Genomic DNA, 20,087 nt, shown 5'->3' on the forward strand with positions numbered 1-20,087 from the left:
CTATTATGTAGACTTGGAGCTGTCTGGAGTGGTATGCCACTGTTTGTTAATTTCCCAGCTTATTCTGGGAGAGGTTGAGAACTGTAGGAAAAAAGTGCACGTTTAATTACTTTCTAGAGCATGCTGGGGGCACTGTGCTGCCTCTGTGTGTACAGGTGAGAATACAAAATGTACTGGGGAACAAAAAGGCTGTGTTCAAGCAGAATTGTGTGTGAAAACTGATTGTTGAAATTGGGCCGTGCTGGAAAATTGGGAAATGGTGAGTAACAGGAGGAAATGGACAGAGGTCATGCTGCGGTGGCAGAGGAAGAAGCAAAGGGAAGGGTGAATTGCATTTTCCTTTTTGTGAGACAACTCATATACAAAACTGAAAGTATTCTGAAGTAAAGCAAGAATAAAGGGACATGATAACATTTTATGTCGATCAAATTACATTTAAAGTTCTTCTTGATTTAGAGCCTTTGGACCCCTGTCTTTTTCTGTTCGGAGTAGTGAGAAGCAGTTGTAAATTGATATTCTGATAAAGCAGGCAGACAAAACATTATGTTCTGAAGGAGTGCCTTTTATTGGCAAGTTTTCCTGCTTGCATGCTTCTCAGCTCACCTTGACTCAGTGCCCTTTGTATTTTTTGTCTGAGAATCCTCCAGAACTAACATTTCTAGCAGGACCTTTCCAGATTGTCCCTGGCATTGTTTTTAATGTCCCTCAAAATTCACTGTCCTTGTGGGACTGTGTTTTACACAAATCAAGACTGATGTTGAAAACACTGTGCTTTATGCCCCTGTATTCTTGTGGTGTGGAAAGGTTCTTCAGGTTTTGCATGAGGTGCCTCCCAGGGAAAAGCAGAGAAAGATAAACACAAACCAGGAATGAGAGGTGGGAGTTCTGGCACTTCTTTATAGAATAATTGAGCTGTGCTGTGCTCAGCAAGTAGCTGCTGTGCTGCACATAGTGTGGCTTCAATTTGACATGGTTTTCCAAGCAGCTTCATAGTGAGACATCAGCTGCTGCAGTGGGACCTTTGGGTGGCAGCTGTCACAGCAGGACACTGCAGGTATGTTCCTGTTTTGCCATCCTTTGCGTGTGCACAGCTGCATTAAGTGGGGACATTGGTGCTGGATTTTTCATTCTGTGTATGAGTATTTTCTGATGCCTGTGTAAATGAGGCTCCCAGAACCATGATGCAGCCCAGGAAAGTATCATCTGCCTGTCAGTAGTTTGAGGATATCAGCATTCCTGAAGTTAAGAAAGGTATCTGCATTTGAGTGTCCACATGAGCTAGGCTAAATATATACCTGGGAACATGCTCAAAGTAGTTTCACCTGTAGTTGGGACTTGGTGATTCAGTTAAGTCTGTGAAAAATTAACTGACAGATCATTTGGGCATGGCTCAGTTGGTCAAACTCATAGCCTAGAGCCAGGAGGTCACAAATTCCCTTCCCATGGTGGCCCTCCAGCTCGCTCCCCCTGCTGACTTTGCGGCACTGCTCTCTCCAGGAGGGCAGGAGGAGCTGCCCTTTGACTGGATCCCACTGAGCAGGAGATGAAATGAGGATTCACCAGTTTGGGAGTGAAGGGCACTTTCAAAGGATAGCTGAAGAGGGAAAGGAAGTCCTGAGCAGTCTGTTCTACAGCTTTCTTTCTCACTATATCAGAGCAGTATTAAAAGGAGAGGTTGTACTGTTCTTAAACTACATAAAATCATATCTTCCTCTTGACTGTAAGAACTATTTCAAGAAAAGTTGGTATATAATTTAGTTGGGAAAGGGTTAATCTTTGTGTCAGTGTTGTCATGATGACACTCCAGTTTGTTAGATTTCTGGGCTGATTCTGCCTTGTAGCAGAAGACAGAAGAGATCCTTGGTTGTGATTTGATAATTTGGTGTCCAACAGGCTGTGTAAGTTAGGAGAAAATGTCTTGTTTTGAGCAAGCTGTATCTGTTTCAGTCTTTTTTACCTGAATTTCCCCTTCAGCACAGGGACTACTAATTGCTGCCAGCTACTGCTCACATTTTTAATTATTTGTGACCCACAGTCTCAGTCTAAAGTGACCAAGCAAAGGGAATTTGAAGAACAGAAGTGTTAAGGTCGGGTACTGTCTCCAAGAAGTCATAGTAAGAGGCAGTTCTTTGGAAATCAGGAAGCTTTGTTTGTCTACACAAACTCCAATATTGCTGTTGTTCAGCATCAGCAGGAGACATCAAATGTCAAAAACAATTTATTCACTAACCAGCAAATATCATCCCCTCCCCCAGCTGAGTGATGATATCTAGTTAAAGTTTCTTTTCTTTTTTTAAACAAGAAAAGGCCTGTGACTTTATTCAAGATTACACAGTTGAAAGTATCAAAACAGTGGTAGCATAGTTGGATATCTTGGGATGCCTGGATAATTGGCTGTTTTTCCAAGTCCAAGCAGAAGTCTTTAGACAGTTGAGTCTTTGCCATGGCTAAAAATCGTCTGCCTTCTGTTGCTGAAGGCAAGGTCTGGGATCAGCAGAGCAGCACAGCTGAGAGCACCACATTTCCCCCCAGGGATATGGGAGAGGAAAAGTTGGTACATGGAGTTGGAGCTGAGTCACACCTTGTTGTGAGTGCAAATGCAGGAGATTGGCAAAGCACAGACCTCAATAGCAGGTCAAAATTAATGTAACCCTAGGCTACAGACTAGAGGGCTCTGGGTTGGGATTCATGTTTAGTTTGCATTTTTTAACTTTGTCCTGTTTTTATACTGTTTGTAGTACAACAGTCTATTCAATGCTGTTGATTTAATGGGGTGATGTGAAGAGTCAAGCCTGCTTCAGTCATAACTGGAAACATTTAGGGGGTTGGCATGTAAATGCCTTTCACTTACTTTAGGAGCATTAGAACGTAATTGAAGTTGTGGATGACATTAAATCTTGTTGATTTTTATCAGTCTTTGTTTGTAGTTACTTGGAAGAGAACCATCTTTCTGTTGCCAATTAGTTAATATTAACTCATTTGTTCCAGTGTAGTTACTCACCCAGAACTAAGGAGAGATGCTGCTTGCTGGCCCCATACCACTGATAATGACATGGCTTCAGGTTCATGTCAGCAAAATGAGGATAATTTCTTATTATTGAGTATTTTAAAACAGAAATAGTTTAGTATCTTGGAAATAAGCAGCATTAGAAATCATAGGATAGCTAATTCCCTGCTTCTGTCTCTGGCACAAATCCTATAGACTTAACTGATGTCTGTTTACTATGTGTAAGGAAAGAATCCTGTGCCATATCTTAGTTATCTAATTTCTGTATTTTATGATATAGAAAGTTCATAAGCATAATTGGGATGCTTATTGTACATAACTGTATATTCTTTATTGTAACCCTCTGAAAGAGGGAGAAGAAATCAGTTACCCATCACCTGTCAATAATTTTTATTATCTTGCTGAGGTGTTTTTAGATTGGCCTCTGATATTTATATATTGTAACTGTCCTCTGATGATGGCATGATCTGTTTCTGCAAAAAGCAAAGCACTAAATGATCATAGTCCTGAAGATTATTTGTTACCTAGTCTATGCTGAAAGCTACCTAGTGCAACTGGGCAGTCACTGATGTTTCATAATATATGTTAATGTGCTTTTTCAGTTTCCCAATAAATTTCAAATGTTTAGTGCCCAGGAGTAGCAGTCTAATCTACTTCATCTCTGAATCCTTATAAAAATCACACGGCTTTTTCATCTGCTTAGCACTCCTCATTGCTGAGTCCACTTCCTGCTTGGAAACCAAGTCCATAATTGTTTGTTCCTGTCTGAATTAGACCGTAAAGCCTTCAGGGATGGGAGTTTGCCTGACTAGGTACTGGTAAACCTCCTTCCCCTCCAGCTTAGATTATACAGGCTTTAAGTAACCACCTCTAGATGGCAAAAATTGGCTCAAAAGCACAGCCACATGCCTCGTGAGCCTGAAGGCAAAACCTTGTTCTTCTGCTTAATAAACGTCTCTGGTGCTCTACGTGTTTCACAGTGGTGTACAAAGCCTCTAAACTTTCAGTGGGGCTTTGCCTGCACTGCCTCATCCTCTACAACCTTCTGCAGAGACACTGTAACCAGCAATCATGGCAAAGTCTCCCAAAGTACTTCCCAAAGGAGCTTGAGCTCCTGTGGGAAGCTCTCATCCAGGTGCCACAGGTGCTGCTCTGCTGAGATCCCTTCATGTTACACTTGATGCCCTGTGTAGCCTATGAACCTGGCATGCCTTAGGGGAGTCAGGACATTTTCCTTTACTTATTTTCCAGTACTTTGTGTCTCTTTAAAGCAGAAGTGAAACTATCAAAACTCTTAAGCTGGTTGCTGCAGCTGTCAGGCAGCAAGCAGCATGTTAATGCATGAAGTGTAGTAGCTGAGCAGAAGAAACTGAGTGGAAGAGATGGAATCTGAGCTCTGGCTCTCTAAAGTGAAGAGGATCCTGTGGCTTCAGTGCTCTGTGAACCAGGTAAACCAGTGGGAATTGTCATCCAAAGTTTGTCCAGCAAATTTTGTAGAGCTTTGATGATTCCAGTGTGCTTCTGTGTTTGAAGACAAGGCTCTGTGACACGTCACTGTCTTGATCACACTAATGCTGCACATCAGCATATCCCCTCACTCTGAAATCAGGAGGCAATTCCCATGCATATTCCTGGCTCTGCCTGGCAAGAAGTTTACTCCTTGGTTGCATTAAGGAAGACATTGCTGGAGATGAACAGCTTTCTGTGTGCTACAGCTCGCTGGCTTTGTGCATGTGAATATGGCTCCTTCCCTAAAGCAAGCTGGGTGGAAGTATAAAAACTTCTCTTTTGTGAAACTCACTAGAAAGGTCTTAATGCATCACAGAAGTCTTTCTCTCTCCAGCACACAGAGCTTACGTTATGCCAGCAAAAGTCAGGCTGAATCTAGTCTCCAGTGTGTAGAGCATAAGGTAAGCCTTTAGAAAGGAGAAAAACCTGCTGCTTTAAGGCCAAGAGCTATCTCTTAGATCTGCATTCCAGGGCTACCTGCCCTGTGTTGAACGATGTCAAACTATCCAGTTCAAGCCATGGTTTACTCTAAGCTTTTACTGGGAGGTAAAATCATGTTTGTGACATACGTTACATACAGCTTAGTGTCTGTGCTTTTTAAGAACTGCAGGCTCTCTGTAGTCTTGCACATCTTGCTTCATAGCCACCCTTTTGAACCTCCTGCTTCCAGCTGCTGTCATCATTTGATCGCTTACTTTGGTAAAAGTAGAGACTTTTATTTTGTATCTCTGAGATTCTGAAGAATAATTATATTAGGTCAGACAAAAATCTTGCTTCACTTGATACCCTGACTCACTAGCAAGAAGCAAGCAAGATATGCTTGCTTCCCTGTGGATATTCTTCCCCCTTCCAGCTGTCTTAAAACCTTTCCGTGTGAATAGTTCTGCCTTACCTCCCCATGTGGGTTGGCTTTTTTTTCCTTTGGTTAATTTGTCTAACTTCTAATCCTCTTGTGACAGCAAGTTCCCCAGTCTGAGCACGTAGCAAACAGCACCCTTTCATTTTGTTGGGCTTAAAGGGTAGATTACATAGACACTACTTATTGTGGTGTCACTGTTGGTACGAGCCTTTCCTGTCACTTCCCAATGTGTATCTGTTGATCTTGCCTTCAAAGCTGGGAGGAAGAACTGTTCCTTGTTCCTGTTTGTTTATTTCTCCCACTCCTTTTAAGGTTGTTTCACTCTGCTGGTCAGGTTAAAGCCCTGATTAAAAATGATACTTGATTTTTCGATACTGTAAGGTATGTACAATTTGCAAGGCACAAGCGGTGTGCCTCATGGCAAAATGTCTTTGCTAAACTCTTACAATTGCATGTTCTCGTTGCCAAATGACCTGGCAGGTTGTACCTTTTGATAATGCACTTCCCTCTGTTTGGAAATGCTGTTGATTTCTCTGACAGTGCCAGGTGAGGGGGACTCTGAGCCAGCTGGGTGAATACTGAGAGCCCCTCATGGGATGCAGAGTCTCTCTGGGTGGCTGAGTGTTTTGTTTTGCCAAGGAAGGAGGAAGGACAGGGCTGGTACTTGCATTGCAAAATGGTGGCATTTGGCTTCCTGTGCCAGCAGGGATGAGTTTTTCTCTTTGGCTCACTGTCAGCTGGTATTGCCCTACCCCTTCCTAAGCTCTGTCACCTGCTGGTGCTTCCCCAGGGAGCAGGGAGCTGGTTACCTGCAGAGGCTCTCATCCAAACAAGCATGTTAGCACATGCTGGAATCCTCTTGATGTCAGTGAGACCCGAGCATGTTATTAAAATTAATCAGAGCTCAGAGAGTTTGCTGAAGTGTGGCTGAGATGCAGGCATTGTCTGCCAGATGTGCTCATGGGAGGCTTGGAAGTCTCCCTGGTGTTGTCACATTTACAGGCTCCTGTCATGCTGGGCATGTGTAATGAATCCTCCTGTGTTTGGGGGGAAGGGATGTGAAATAGCCAGCCACTGCCTAAATGTAGCCACATCTGTGCTAGAACTGGGCAGCAGTGCTGAAAGCAGGACTGTCAGGGGCATAAATAATTTCTGTACCTTCACAACATTTCTTACTCATCTTTTGATGGGCAAAATATGTGTGACCTTTGTTGCTGTTGAACTCTTACTTATTCTGTGAAAAATTGTCACTGTACTTTAATGCTCCTTGTGCTTGGAATTGGTTAATAGGATTTTTTTCTCATGGACTTGCTTCATACCTTCAACTTAACAGACATAGTATACTGTGTGCAAACAGGATATGGAGCTGAAACCCAGATAGAATATTCATTAAATTTTTTGCCTACTGTTTTTTTTTAAAGGTAGTGTGTTTGAGATCAGAGTCTAGCCATAGGTTTATACTAAAATATTGTTGCATTTTTATCAAGTAGGATACCAAGATAATATAAGGTTTAATTTTTTTTGTATAATTTTCTTTTAGCGTGTTGTGATATATGTGCAAGCTTTTCTTTCTGAGAGTGTCTGAAAACACCCTCCCAACAGTGTTTGGCATTGCTGCAGAACAAAATCCCAAGTGGCCTGTGTTCAAATAGTAATATTTGGGGTTTTTTAGCTAGTGACTTGGTAGTGAATAGTTGAATTGATGGTAAAGTATCAGGGCCCTCTAAGTTCATGCTTTCCATTATTTGTGGAAAACAGACGACAGAAGCTGCAGTGGATTCCTTTAGAGACCTTCTGGGAGCTCCTGGCTGGATCTGCTCCAGCAATTCCACTCTGTGCTATCAAAGCCTGGCATGAGGTTTCCCTTAAGTACTACTTGGGTGTTTCTCTTCTTTCCCTACAAAATCACACAGTGCTGGCTCCTAAGCTAGTATTAAGTTATGTGGAAAAAATATTAACTTTCATGCTTATCATGTGTGAAATAGAAGAGAAATTAGCAAAGACATAGCTGGAAGAGAGAAAATTGCTGTAAGTGGAAAGCAAGCATTCTGTTCTGCATAGCTACTCATTCACATCTTTCAGGAAGAATTTTTTTTTAATATTGACCACAATGTGGATTGCCATTCATTTTGGAATATATTTTAATGTTAAAATTAAATGCTGAGAAAGGCTTGAAGTAAATGGAGCACTTGGATGGCTTTATTTCTGTAAATAGGGCACTGGTTCAAAAGCAGTCCAAAATCTCAAGTTGCTTCACCATCCTGCCCATATCTTGCCTGCATCCAAGATATTTGTGCTGTGTGAAGTGTCTGAGGTCACATTCACTGTTGGATCTGCCTTAGAGAATGCCAAAAGCCAAGTGGAAGAGTTCTGCTGTTTCCTGGGAATACAAGTGCCTTGTGCCATTCCTGTTTCAGGGAGGTAGCTCTCAGCATGAGTGGAAGATAAATGTTATCAGCATGGCTCTGATGCTGTGACTGTGGGTGAAGCTGGCTCTGTAGGTGGAGATGATCCCTTCTGGTCACTAAGAATTGCTGTTCTCTTAAAAGTCAATTAAACCTTGTGTTTTGTAGTCCATGGACTAAGATAAGCTTCCAGCTACTCCTTGTTCATACATTATCCACAGTAGTTGCTTAAAAATAATATAAGCTCACCTTCTTTTGAGGCTCCCATAGAGCTACATCTGTCCATAGATTGCCTTACTCAAACAGAAATCCCCGGGTTTGATGCCATCACAGTGTGTGGGAGAGGAGAACAACACGAATTCAGCAGCCATGGCTTCAGTCTGAGCGACAGGAGACCTGGGGTTTGATTTATGTGCTGTTTTGCAGATTGCCTGGGACAGATTTCCTGGTGCTGATTTCAAAGTATTGATTTCAGACAGCCCCAGGTAGTTCAGTTTAGCAGGAGGTAGAGAACTGGTGCTGGGCACCTGAGACTCCCACACAGCCAGGAAAGAGGGATGCTTTAATGTTCCTGGGCTTAGTTAGGGACTGCCTGGGTCTAGCTGGAAGATCCCAAACATGAGAATTTGTGAATGCTTCTTTCTTCTTAAGGCTGAAGTGTTGGATTTAAGTCTGCCCATGGGGGCATCTGTCTACTCAGGATTTACCCTCCCTTTAAAGTAAGCCCTGAGAAGAGGGGAGTGAGAGAAGATGGAAAAAAAGCATCCTCCATCTTTTGTGTTCTAACAAGAACATGAGGAGCAGAGAATGTGTTATTTGTGGTCAGGAAGAGGGCAGCCAAGAGGAAGCTTCATTTTGTTGCCTGGCAATTAGCACAGACACTTGAAAAAAGAAAACCTGCCTTCCCATCCTGTTCTTTTTTATCCAATTACTGCAGAATGTAAAATTAATAAATTCTCTTGGGAGGAGAGACCAGATTTGGGTCTTTCTTCTTTGAACTAGCTGTCCTACCTGCTGGGGAAGAATGAACGTTGTGAATCTGCTTTCTCTCAGGGTAGAGTTGAATTTAGCATCATCCTTGCTTTGTGTGACTCCTTTACAGTATGGGCTGCTTGGAAAGGGTGGGTGCTGCTGCTGTTTCCACTTGTTCTTCCTCCCATTTTGCATGGTGATCCCAGTGCTGCCTGGATGGGTTACATGTGCTGAGAGCAGAGCTGCCTGGTCAGAGACTCCCTAAAGGCTCCTGTGCCTGTGACCTGGATTTGGCTGCAGTGTAGTTCAGCTGGGGAGGGGCAGGACACAGCTGCCATGGGTGCCTCAGCATGGCATGTGCACACTGGAAGCTGCAACAGGGCCATTCATGGTAATGGTTAAGGAGAAACCTTTTGTGTAAGTCTAAGCTGGTGGGTTTGGGTTCTTTGGCAGTGGCTGGAGAGATGTCATCCTCTCTCTCCTCCTGGGATGGGGAGTGCCTGTCTGCCTTGGGTGACAGATCATTTTTTCAACCTAGCCACATCTCTGATACAGTTGCATTAGGCAGGAAGGACTTCTTGCCACTGGCTGGAACAAAGATGTCACTGGAGACAGAGGATGTGAAGTCTCAGAGTCAGTTACCCCTCAGCAAAGCCTCCTGCAGATCTGTTAATGAACATCCCCAAGCATTTCCTGGCAGTCATTCCTAGCACACAGCAGCAGTGTTGGCTGTCAAGGGTGACCTCATTAACATAAGGCTTTGCTCTACTTTCATTTCAGGTCGTCAGAGCTGCTGAGGAAGCTGCTTCCACCCTGGCGAGTTCCATCCACCCTGAGCAGTGCATCAAGGTGCTTTGCCCCATCATTCAGACTGCAGATTATCCAATTAACTTAGCTGCCATCAAAATGCAAACAAAAGTCATCGAGAGGATTTCTAAGGAATCGTTGCATCAGCTCCTACCTGATATCATTCCTGGGTTGTTACAGGTACAGAATCCCATGTCACTGCTCCTGAGCACAAGCCACCATAAATTTGTGATATCTCTGCCCTAAGGGAGGGAGAATGATGGATTCTAGGGGCCAGATTTTGGTAAATTAAGCCATTTAATTTTTGATGAAATAAAATTTTTATATATGAGTTTTTCACCCTTTTAATGTTAAGGAAAGGAAAACTCAGGTTCTTACTATGATATTACCACCATGGATATTCCACAATTGGGTGCCTTTTTCTGACTCCCAAATAAGCCAGTAGCAGCCATGAAATAAATTTGAGGATAGGAGTTAGCCACATTTCACACTGTCTCTGTACATCTTGTAGTCCCCTTTAATTCTGCTTTAGTTCTGCTGAGCTGTTCTGTGCTTTAATGGTACTTTGCACTTGAATTTTAATTCCAGCAGGCAGGTTGCTCCTTTCCTCTTTTCTCTCTGAAATTAGGACCAAGCTACTTGCTGACTCTATTCAGCCTCTTTCATAACTCTCTCGGGCTGGGTGGGGAGCTGTGTTTTTGCCAGTGCTAAGGCTTAGTTGTACACTGTGGATTTAGCTTTGACCACTGGCTGTAGCAGTGTTGTCTTTTGGTCCCCTGCACAAGCAGCTGGCAGTGCTGGGATGGGGCTGCAAACAAGAAGAAAATACGTGAAGCAGCAGTGAGGGAGGAGAGAAAATGTGTGTGTTTACTGGGGAGAGACTGTGACAGGAACGGATCAGTCAGAATGAAAAGGGGAGATGTGTTTAGGTGGGTAAGGCTTCCATGGAGAACTGGGATAAAGAGGCCTCCTCATTGTGAGCTTAAAATGTTGGAAGGACAAGAGCAAAGTCTGAAATTCCCCTTATGCATCCTGGCATTCTTCCCAACTTTGTAGTGTCAGCTCTTGCCATTCTTAAATCTCAGCTTCTGGGAATTGGACAATTCTGTATTCATCTAAACTTCTGTTGTAAAATGGTTTTAGCCATCATTGTTGGAGACAACAATCTGAACAGCGAAGCTTTGATGCTCTGGAAAAATCTGAGAGCAGCATGCCTTTAAAAAGGCAGTTTTATTTGTCTTCTTTAATTACTTTATGGTTCTTGTTTCAGAGCAGAGTTTGCCTGAGATATTTCCTTACCTTAGAAACTCAGTGATAGAAGGAATTTACTCCTTACATTTGGGAAGTATTTTGGGATCCTGGCTGAAGGACTGTGTGTGGAGAGAATCACTTTAGTGCTTGTTTACCACGCTGAGGGTCCTGGCAGAGTGCTGAGGAGGCGAGGAGTGTCAGCAGCAGTGTGGGCACAACATCCTGGAGCAGGCTCTCCATGGACAGAGGGGGACCCCATGGAAGAACAGGGCTTGGCAGGGGAGAGTTGTGGTGCTTGCCCTGGTCCTGATGAGGAGGCTCAGCCTTTTCTCTTGATGCTCAATAGCTGGGAGTTTCTCTGAGCTCACCAAGGTCTCCTGCTTTCCTAGCTCAGTGCTTTGTGGGATTGTTGTTTTGGGCCCTGCAGCTGGGACAGCCCAGCTGTGCTGCATCCCTCCTCTGGCGTTCCCGGCAGAGGTCACCCTGCAGCCGGAGGAGCCGGCGTCCTGCAGGCTGAAGCCATGTCTGCCTTTCTCATGGGCTGGCATGGCTGCTGAGGGATGCATCTCTGCCTGAGCTTGGGACTGCTGTCCATAGCTGCTGAGTGACCTGGTGGCTAGTTTGAGCTCTGCTCAAGCTGCCAGAGATCAGCACATGTACAGGGGTCTTTCAGCATGTTCTTTCCTGTGGTATTTCCTACTTGATAGGTAAGCAGTTCTCCAGAGTCCTGACTGCTCAGGATAGTTCATGGTCATCTGAACTGGACACAGAAATGTGTGTATTTGATGGAGTCCTGAGCTTGTCTTAGGAAACCATGTGTTGTTATCTAATGCTATAAATAACTAGATATTAATAACTTACTACATGACAGTAATAGGTAATAACAGAAGGAACAGACAGGGTGATTGCATTCTCTTGCTGTTTGAGTATTCAGGTTGCAAACTGTTATGTTAAGCAGAGGGTTTTTAATTGATCTCTTAGGTCAGCCACATTTGCAAAATGTACATCAGCTCTGTGGTGTATTGCTCAGGAAGGGTGTTGGGGAATGCTGTTTGTCTTCTGACCTTTTCCTCTCATTTCCAGGGTTATGATAACACGGAGAGCAGTGTCAGAAAAGCCAGTGTATTTTGCCTAGTGGCTATTTATTCAGTAATTGGAGAAGAACTGAAACCTCATCTCGCACAACTCACAGGAAGCAAGGTACAAGAGTAATGTGTCTCTGGTGTTTTGGTACTGCAAACCTTCTGCTGGCTATTACTAGCAGCAAGACCAGTGGCTTCACTGTAGCTCTGGGTCAGGTTCCCTGAACTCTGTTAAATCCTGTCTCACCCTGACAAATGCCACAGGATCAGCACTGTACCTGCTCAGCAGTGTGAGCATTTGAAATCCCACTTAGAGAATTTTAATGGTGTTTGGAGATTGGTTTTGTGATACATTTGATCTTGTGTAACTGCAGGCTTCCTCTGAGCAGGTCCTTCTCAAGCCACGTTTGTCTTCCTCCTTTTGCATTGCATCCAGAGGTGATTGTGGAGTGAGCTGGCTCAGCTGGCTGCTCTGGCTGAAAACCAGATCTGCAATACAAATTAAATAGCTTTTAGTCTGCTCTGTGGTCACACAGGCATCCTTGTGCAGAGAGTGATGAGAATGCATGGGGATGGTGGGAGAGCAGGTCCTCTCCGCAGCAAGTTGTGATTAGGGCTGGTAGAAATGCAGGTAAAGACTCTTAACAGCAGGGCACATGTGTCCCTTTCCTTCTGGGACAACAGCAAGCTTAAATGACCCTTCAAAGGAATTTGTACCCTGGAGTAAGACTACAAAACTACCCTGGAGTAAGCTACAAAACTCAAAATCTGACCTGATACTACAAGTGAAACCAAGCCCTTAATTCAACTCCATCCTTCAGACAAGAATTTTGTGTTGGTGTTTGATTGCTTTTCAGAGCTCTCAACAAGCCACCACAAACTTTTTTCCTGCTGTTTTAAGTCTTCATACCCAAGATTTCTATGCAATTTTAAGATGAATTCTGAAGCTTTTGTTTCTGAAACAAATCTGTGCACAGAAATAGCTACTTAGTTCAGAGGGCTTCATTCTGTCATTTTGAAGTCATAATTTCTTTCATGGGTAAGGAAGTGTGGTGTAGGCTAAAACAATCTGAGACTTAAAACACTTGGATTTAATTTCTGTCTTGTCACTAAACAAATTACAATTGTGCCTTCAAATTGCTCTGCAAAGAGATAGCTCTGTGTGCTGAGATACCTCTTTATATTTGGGATGTTAGGAAATCCCCCTATAAATTGTTGTAGAGGCTTTATTATTCCAGTATCCTAGGTGCCACAAACATAGTCTACCACATAATTAACTATAAACATGGAAGTAATTCCTCTGGGTTTATGCAGACTGCCTGCCTGTTTAAAGTGAAATGTAAACATGAGTCATTACAGGATCTGGAGTTTAGTTGGCAAGGAGGAAAAAGAAAACAAATCCATGCAAGGGAAGTATATGGTCTTAACAACTGCAATTGCACTAAATGTACCACAGTAGTGAAGATATAATGTCATTGAAAAAGAACATTTTATACAACAGGGAAAGTTCAGAGTTTCCTAGGAGGGAGACCCTTGGCTCTTGGATCATCAGTGTGCCTGCAGCCCTACTGACCTCTGTGGGAATCCTGCTTGACCTGGCCTGGCTGCAGGATTGAGGTCTATGAACCGATGACTGCTGAAGTGAACTGCAAGAGGCTTCTCTAAATCCCATTAAGTCTGTCTGTAACTTCAGTGGGACTGGGCATAGCCTCTTGTCTCTGTTCTGAAATATGGTCACTTCTTGCTTTTCCTCGAGAGAGCCCAGTGTCAGCTCACCCAAAAATGAACTCACCACAGAATACGAGTTTTTACATTGGCAGTCAGCTTTTCCCCTCTGTTATTTTCTGGTGTCTTCTCCTGATGTTTCTTTCTTTCTTTCAGATGAAGCTACTAAACTTGTATATAAAGAGGGCACAGACCACCAACAGCAACAGCAGCTCCTCTTCAGATGTTTCAACGCACAGTTAATGGAGATCTGTGGACATGTGTGTAGACTTAGAAGCAATCAACGGTGCCTCTCAGAGACCTTTCTGCTACTCTTCACTGGCACGCTCCATCAGCTTAAGGAGGCCATGCAGATATTTATTGCAATCAGTATTTTAGTCCCTTAAAAGCTTTTATGTAGAATCTTACTCGTATTGAATGTAAAGGAAGCAAGGTCTGTGTCGCAGTCTTCATTAAAAGTGAACATCAGAAAGCCATACTTAAACATATTTGCATAGCCTGCTGAAATCTCAGAAATATGTTTAGGTTAGCATTCTAACACTGAATCCAAGAACCTGGACACATGTAAAAGTCAAACAAATCTTGTTTAGTTCATACCCAGTTTTGGTTTCTGTGGGTTAGTTACCTGCTCTCTCCCCTCACCCATTCTGGCTGGGTCCTTCTCTTCTTTCAAGTCTTGTGTTCCTATTCTGAAATCCCTGTTGCAGCTTGCCTGACTTGCAGGGCCCTCCATGGGGAGATCTTTGCAGGTGTGGCTGTGATTCCAGCCTTAGATGCTTTAATACTGAGAGATACCAAGTGAGTAATGAAAGTAGGTTCTTTTTAAACATCTGAGTTTTGTACATAGATCTGACAGACCCCAGATGGGCTGATCTCTCTGTAACTGCTATCCAGCCAGCTGTGCTGTGCATAACAGCTGGGCTCTTGCTCTTTTCATTGACTTTGTAAATACTTGCCCCCTCTCAACACATTTGGCTCTTTCATATGTTCAAAAGACTCTCCTGTTACTCCCCAAAGGGAACCTGAGACCCAGTTCTGGGACTGATGTCTGCAAATAGGATAGTGGAGTTGGGTGGGTGGGATTGGGTTAGGCTCTGAGTGGGTCAGTGGGTGGGCAGTGGGAGCTGGCAGAGCTGTGCTTCAGTGCCAGCTGTTCTCCTTGAAATCTGTAGCATCAAAGGGCTGATCTGCTGCTCTGACTGACCCACTGATGCTGGATGGCTTTGTCCTCACAGCTCCTTTGCACTTTGGGCAATATGTTCATCCCAGAGGACAAAAAGGTTGTCTGAATCTGAACAGAAATACCACATGGAAGCACCTCTGAGCCAACTGGGACAGTGCTGGTTGCCTGCCACAGCCCCTCCTGTTCCTGAAGACCCTGCAGTGATGTTAACTACCCTTAGAAGCCTCCTTTGTGCCATCTCCATGCACAGGCTTGCTGAGTGCTCTGCATTTCAGAAGAGCGGGGGTCCCTCGTCGGGCACTGCTGGCAGCAGGGTGCTCTGGGTGAGGTGTTTGCAGCCTGATGACACAGATCAGGTCAGAGGCAAACCAGCAGCAATGAAATACCCTGCAGCACCGCCCTTCCCTGCACAGAGACCCTTCTTCCTGCAAAGGGAGAGCTCCCCCTGGCTCTGCCTGTAACCAGGGAAGGCAGGAGGTTGTTAATTGGCCCTGGGCTGGGTTCTGGCTGATGGGCATGCCCTCCCCAAACCTGCCATGGATCCCAGCTGGGGTTTTGCCTCCAGTGCCAGTGATGCAAGAGGGTGATGGACTTGCAGCTTATGGCTGCAGCTGTGGTGATGGATGTGTGCTCCGTGGCTGCTCTCAGTGCCCTGGAGTCTCTCAGCTTCCTCCATCTCCCCTTTAGGGAGCTGAAGGGACACCTTGGGAACATACTGAGAACATGAGACTCCATTGCTGCAGCAGGGGAGGGTAAAGCCCCATCCATCAATTATCCCTCTGTGTTTCAACCCTATCCCTGGGGAGTTAAGCTGGGAGCTGACACTTGGTGCCAGCTTTTCTCCCAGTTCTCTTCTCAGGAGGGATTGGGGCTGGTGGGGGACTATGTGTCACTGGGCTGCAAAGCTGGTTGGTCCCTTTCCCTGCTCACCTGAGAGCAGGGGACATGACCTGCTCCTGGTACACACATGTGAGGCTTTTGCTGGCTGCAGGGCTAATTCCCTCATCTTTCCCAACCAGTAATGCTATGGCAGGAGAAACCATGTGCTTTCCTGGGGTGGGGGATTCCCCCAGGGTCTTTTTGCAGGCTCAGAAAAGCCATCCTCACTAAAGGGGGGGGATTGGCTGTTCCATGGTTCGTGTCTGCCTTTCCGTGGACCATTTCTTTTCCACATCTTTCTGTGTGCTTGTTAGAATGCTCTTTTTAAATTTTTTTTGAATGCTTCAAATTTGATTTTAACACAAATTTATTTTTCCTTTTGAGGAAATACTCAGTTGACTTGTTGGCAGCAGTTAAGCTGTCTTGTTTGAGTTTTTAGTAGTGGGCTAGGTTTTTTTGGGGGGGGTGTTGGTTTTTTGTTTTGTTGTTTTTTTTTTTTTTTTTTTTAATTGTGCTCTTAACTGCTTAGTATTTATGCCTCTCTTTCTCCCCATCTCAGCTCAGCATCTTCTGTTCCAGTTCTGGTGGTCAGAAGGTCAGCATAGCTGACCAGGTGGTGTTAGTCCCTCCCAGCTGTGATGGAGCTTGGTCTATCATCATTTGCTGTTTGTTGGTTTTAATTTTTTTCCTTTCCATTGAATGGCACACTGTAGCAAATCTCCAGGAATCGAATTCCTTCTGAAATGATTTTATATGCTTTATAAAATCCTGTTGGTATGCACTGAGAGTGAAGGCACTGTATGTCCCTGACTCTGCAGTCAGGGGCCGAGCTCGTCCTTGAGAAGGCGCCTGCGGCCAGCCTGCGCTTCCCGAGCCCCAGCACCGAGGGGCTGCAGGGGGAACCAGGCCTTACTTCCTGAATCAGATTCAGTTCTGTTTGTCAACAGATGCTCATCAATGTGCTACTTGATTTCATTGCCTGAGTCGAGGACTGTCCATCCTTTGAGTACTCTAGGGTGTGTTCTGCCTGTCCACAGTAGGAGCGTTCTGCTTAGGTATTTATAAATCATCGCCGACAATGTACATAGTAGGGTTGTTTAGTATGTTGAACATGACCCAGTTTTTATTTTGTGTTTCCTTTGAAGTACTCAAAGGGCTAGCTCTGAATGTCACCTCTCTGATCTCCAGTTTTGACTTCAACAAGCTGTACAATCATCTTGTTTTCTCTTCAGCAAGCATAAAGGTCTCTCTGGCTACAAATCACAGTGTCCACGCACGCTTGCAGAGGAAAGTCTGCATGCTGCAGTGCCTCACTGCTCCGGTGAAGCTTGTGTTCACCTTCTCCTGGCAGTAGCCACCTACTGCAGCTGCCTTTTTTTTTCATGCTGCATATTATGCAGGGCTTCAATTTTTCGTACCTTTAAAAAAAAGGAAAAAAAAAAAAAGAAAAAAAAAAGAAAAAAAAGTGTATTTTCTTTGCCCACCATGCTTTAAAAATCTGAATGGGAGAAAACTCTCAGCAGACAGCAGCTCTTGGCTGCAAGGTTGCCGAAGTCTCAGATGTGGATGTTTTTTCTGCCATTGGCTGCACCAGTGCTCCGTGGGCATGGGCAAATCCCGGCTCCATCTGCCCCACAGGTCTACGTACTGTAGTTCTCATGTAGTTCAGAAATACCGAGGCATGTGGCTTTCTTAAGGTACACTATGTGTGCTTGCCTGGATTACAATACAATACAAGACTGTCTTTTTAATTGCTTATTACTAGCTTACCAATAACCTGTAAAAGTAATGTAACTTGCATCTTTGTCATCAGAACCTTTTCTCCCCACCCCTTTATTTATCAAGCATAATATTACATATTAAGGGACAGAAAACTAGACCTTTGTAGTACACAGCAGGACGTTGCTAACAATGTTTTAAATGGGAAGCAAAAAATGCTCTGAAAAATGCCAGCCATGAGAAATGACTTTGTTGGCACCGTGTTCATGCGCATGTATTTTTTTCTATTTTTTCCGCTTTTGTCATGTTACATCCATATCTGTATTTATATCTTATTTGTTTCACTTTTGAGTGTATCATGGCAATTGTACAGATGTTTTTTGTTAACATTTACGTGATAGAATTTGCTAAAAAAAAAAAAATTAAAATAAAACCTTTTGAGTTTGCCCTAGAGTAAGTGGAAGTTGGGTTTCTTCTTGGGGGAGAGACATCAAAGTAATTCACTGTCCAGCACAGCTCCTTATTGCAACCTGTGCTTGTAAATGATTTGGTCTTACTTGACACAATTGTGTTTGAAAGCTGATGGTTCTGCAAGATCATGTAACTCAAGGAGGAAGGGTTTCAAAGATACCTGTTTTCTGAAGCTTGTTGAGAGAATTACAGAGGTTTTAAAATACATGGCTGTAGAAATTTGGGTGATGAAGCATTTGGGGAAGTGAAGGCATGCTGAGAACTGCACAGTAGAACTGGGTCTCTGTGCCTGGTACCAAATGACGAACTTGAATTTGAATTGTCTGGATAGCCTGAGCACTCAAGCACTTGTGTGTTCTCCTGTGGGAATAATAACTCATCACGATTTAAAAACCTGTAGTGAAGCTGTGCTCTACACTCGGGAAATTAGTTCCCTAAGGTATGATTTTTACCTTGATGGTCAAGGCAAAAGCTCCTCAAACACCTTGTGCTGGGAGCAAGGAAGCCAGGAGTGCACAAGAGGTTCAGATTTTTATAGGGGAGGCTTTTGGTTTGAATATTCCTAGACAGAAGAATACATGGAGAGTGTCACAGAGCATGAACAGCAGCACTGTCACTCCTCGCTGTCACCAAGCCCTGCCCCATGTCAGCCCAGGGACCCTTCTGCATTGAGATTCAGGGGCTGGGCTGGGAGCAGGGGACAGTGGTGGCTCTCCCTGCTGCACATCTTTCCCCCGTGGTGACAGCATCTTTTTTGACTCTGCTGTGTGCCAGAACAGTAGGAGAGAACGTCCATCCTTGCCCAGTGACCCTGGCTTCTTCCCAGAGCACTTTCTGTGTGGTTATGCAGAGAGAAAATTAGAGAGGCTGAATCCCAGCTAGAACTTAATCTGGCTACTGCTGTAAAAGACAATAAGCAATTAACAGCCAGAGGGGGAATCCCCATCCTTTATTGGATGCACAGGAAACATAGTGACAAAAGATAAGGGAATGGCTGAGGTACTTAATGCATGAAGCAGATCTTCCTGAGTGCCATCACAAGGCATGTACAAGATAATCAGGGAACCAGACCCAGCCAGCACTGGTTTGAGAAAGGCAGGTCCTGTTTGACTGACCTGATCTCCTGTCTTCTGTGACAGGGTGACCCACTGAGTGGATGAGGGGAGTGCTTTGGATGTTTTCTACCTGGATTTCAGTAAAGCCTTTAACACCATTTCCCACAGCACCTCCTGGAGAGACTGGCTGCTCATGGTTTGGACAGGTGCTCTCTTTGCTGGGCTAAAACTGTCTGGATGGCCAGGCCCAGGGAGGTGGTGAAGGGAGTCAAATCCAACTGGCAGCTGGTCACCAGTGGTGTTCCTCAGAACTCAGTGCTGGGGGGCACTGCTGTTTCATGTCTCTGTCAACGATCCCAATGAAGGGATCAAAGGCACCCTCAGTCAGTTTACAGACAATGCCAAGCTGGGCAGGAGTGTTGCTGCTGGATGGCAGGAAGGCTCTGCACATGGATCTGGCAGGCTGGATTGGTTGTCTGAGGACAGTTGTATGGGTTCAATAAGGTGAAGTGTCAAATCCAGCCCTTGGATCACAAAACCCCAGGCAGTGCCTCAGGCTGGGGCAGAGTGGCTGGAAAGGTGTCCAGCAGAGAAGGACCCAGGAGTGCTGGTTGACAGTGACTGAACATGAGCCAGCTGTGCCCAGGTGGCCAAGGAGGCCAGTGGATCAGCAGTAATGTGGCCAGCAGGACCTGGGCAGTGATTGTCCCTCTGTCCTGGGCACTGATGAGGCTGCACCTCAAATCCTTGTTTTGGGCCCCTCCCTACAGGAAGGCCATGGAGCTGCTGGAGCATGTGAAACAGAGCTGTGGAAGGGTGTGGAGCATAAATACTACAAGGAGTGGCTGAGGAAGCTGGGGGTGCTTACTTTGGAGAAGAAGGCTCAGGGGACACCTTACAGGTCTCTAGCACCAGCTGAAAGAGGCTGTAGAGAGGTGTTCTCTCCTCCCAAGTAACAAATCATAGGAAAAGGGCCTCACCAGTGGAGGTTTAGATTAGATATTAGGAAAAAAAAATCATGGAAAGGGTTGTCAGTCATTGAACAGGCTGTCCAGGGAAGTGGCTGAGTCACCATCTGTGGAGGTGACTCTTATTACTCTTTATTTAAAAGATGTAAATGTGTCACTTATGACATGGTTTTATGGTGGACTTGTCAGTGCTGG

General features: G+C 44.5%; 1 protein-coding gene across 1 annotated transcript in view; it reads left to right on the plus strand.

Annotated features, from left to right (window-relative positions):
- The window catches only part of CLASP1 (cytoplasmic linker associated protein 1), a 169,239-nt gene extending 151,388 nt beyond the window's left edge, over positions 1 to 17,851 (plus strand). Inside the window, exons 37-39 of the mRNA XM_050976617.1 lie at positions 9,533 to 9,739; positions 11,894 to 12,010; positions 13,774 to 17,851. Of these exons, the coding sequence (XP_050832574.1) occupies positions 9,533 to 9,739; positions 11,894 to 12,010; positions 13,774 to 13,860 (411 nt within the window). The 3' untranslated portion in view covers positions 13,861 to 17,851. The remainder of the gene's footprint in view (positions 1 to 9,532; positions 9,740 to 11,893; positions 12,011 to 13,773) is intronic.
- Positions 17,852 to 20,087: the final 2,236 nt, after the last annotated feature.

Source organism: Serinus canaria, chromosome 7, assembly GCF_022539315.1.
Source record: "Serinus canaria isolate serCan28SL12 chromosome 7, serCan2020, whole genome shotgun sequence".
NCBI classification, from domain to species: domain Eukaryota; kingdom Metazoa; phylum Chordata; class Aves; order Passeriformes; family Fringillidae; genus Serinus; species Serinus canaria.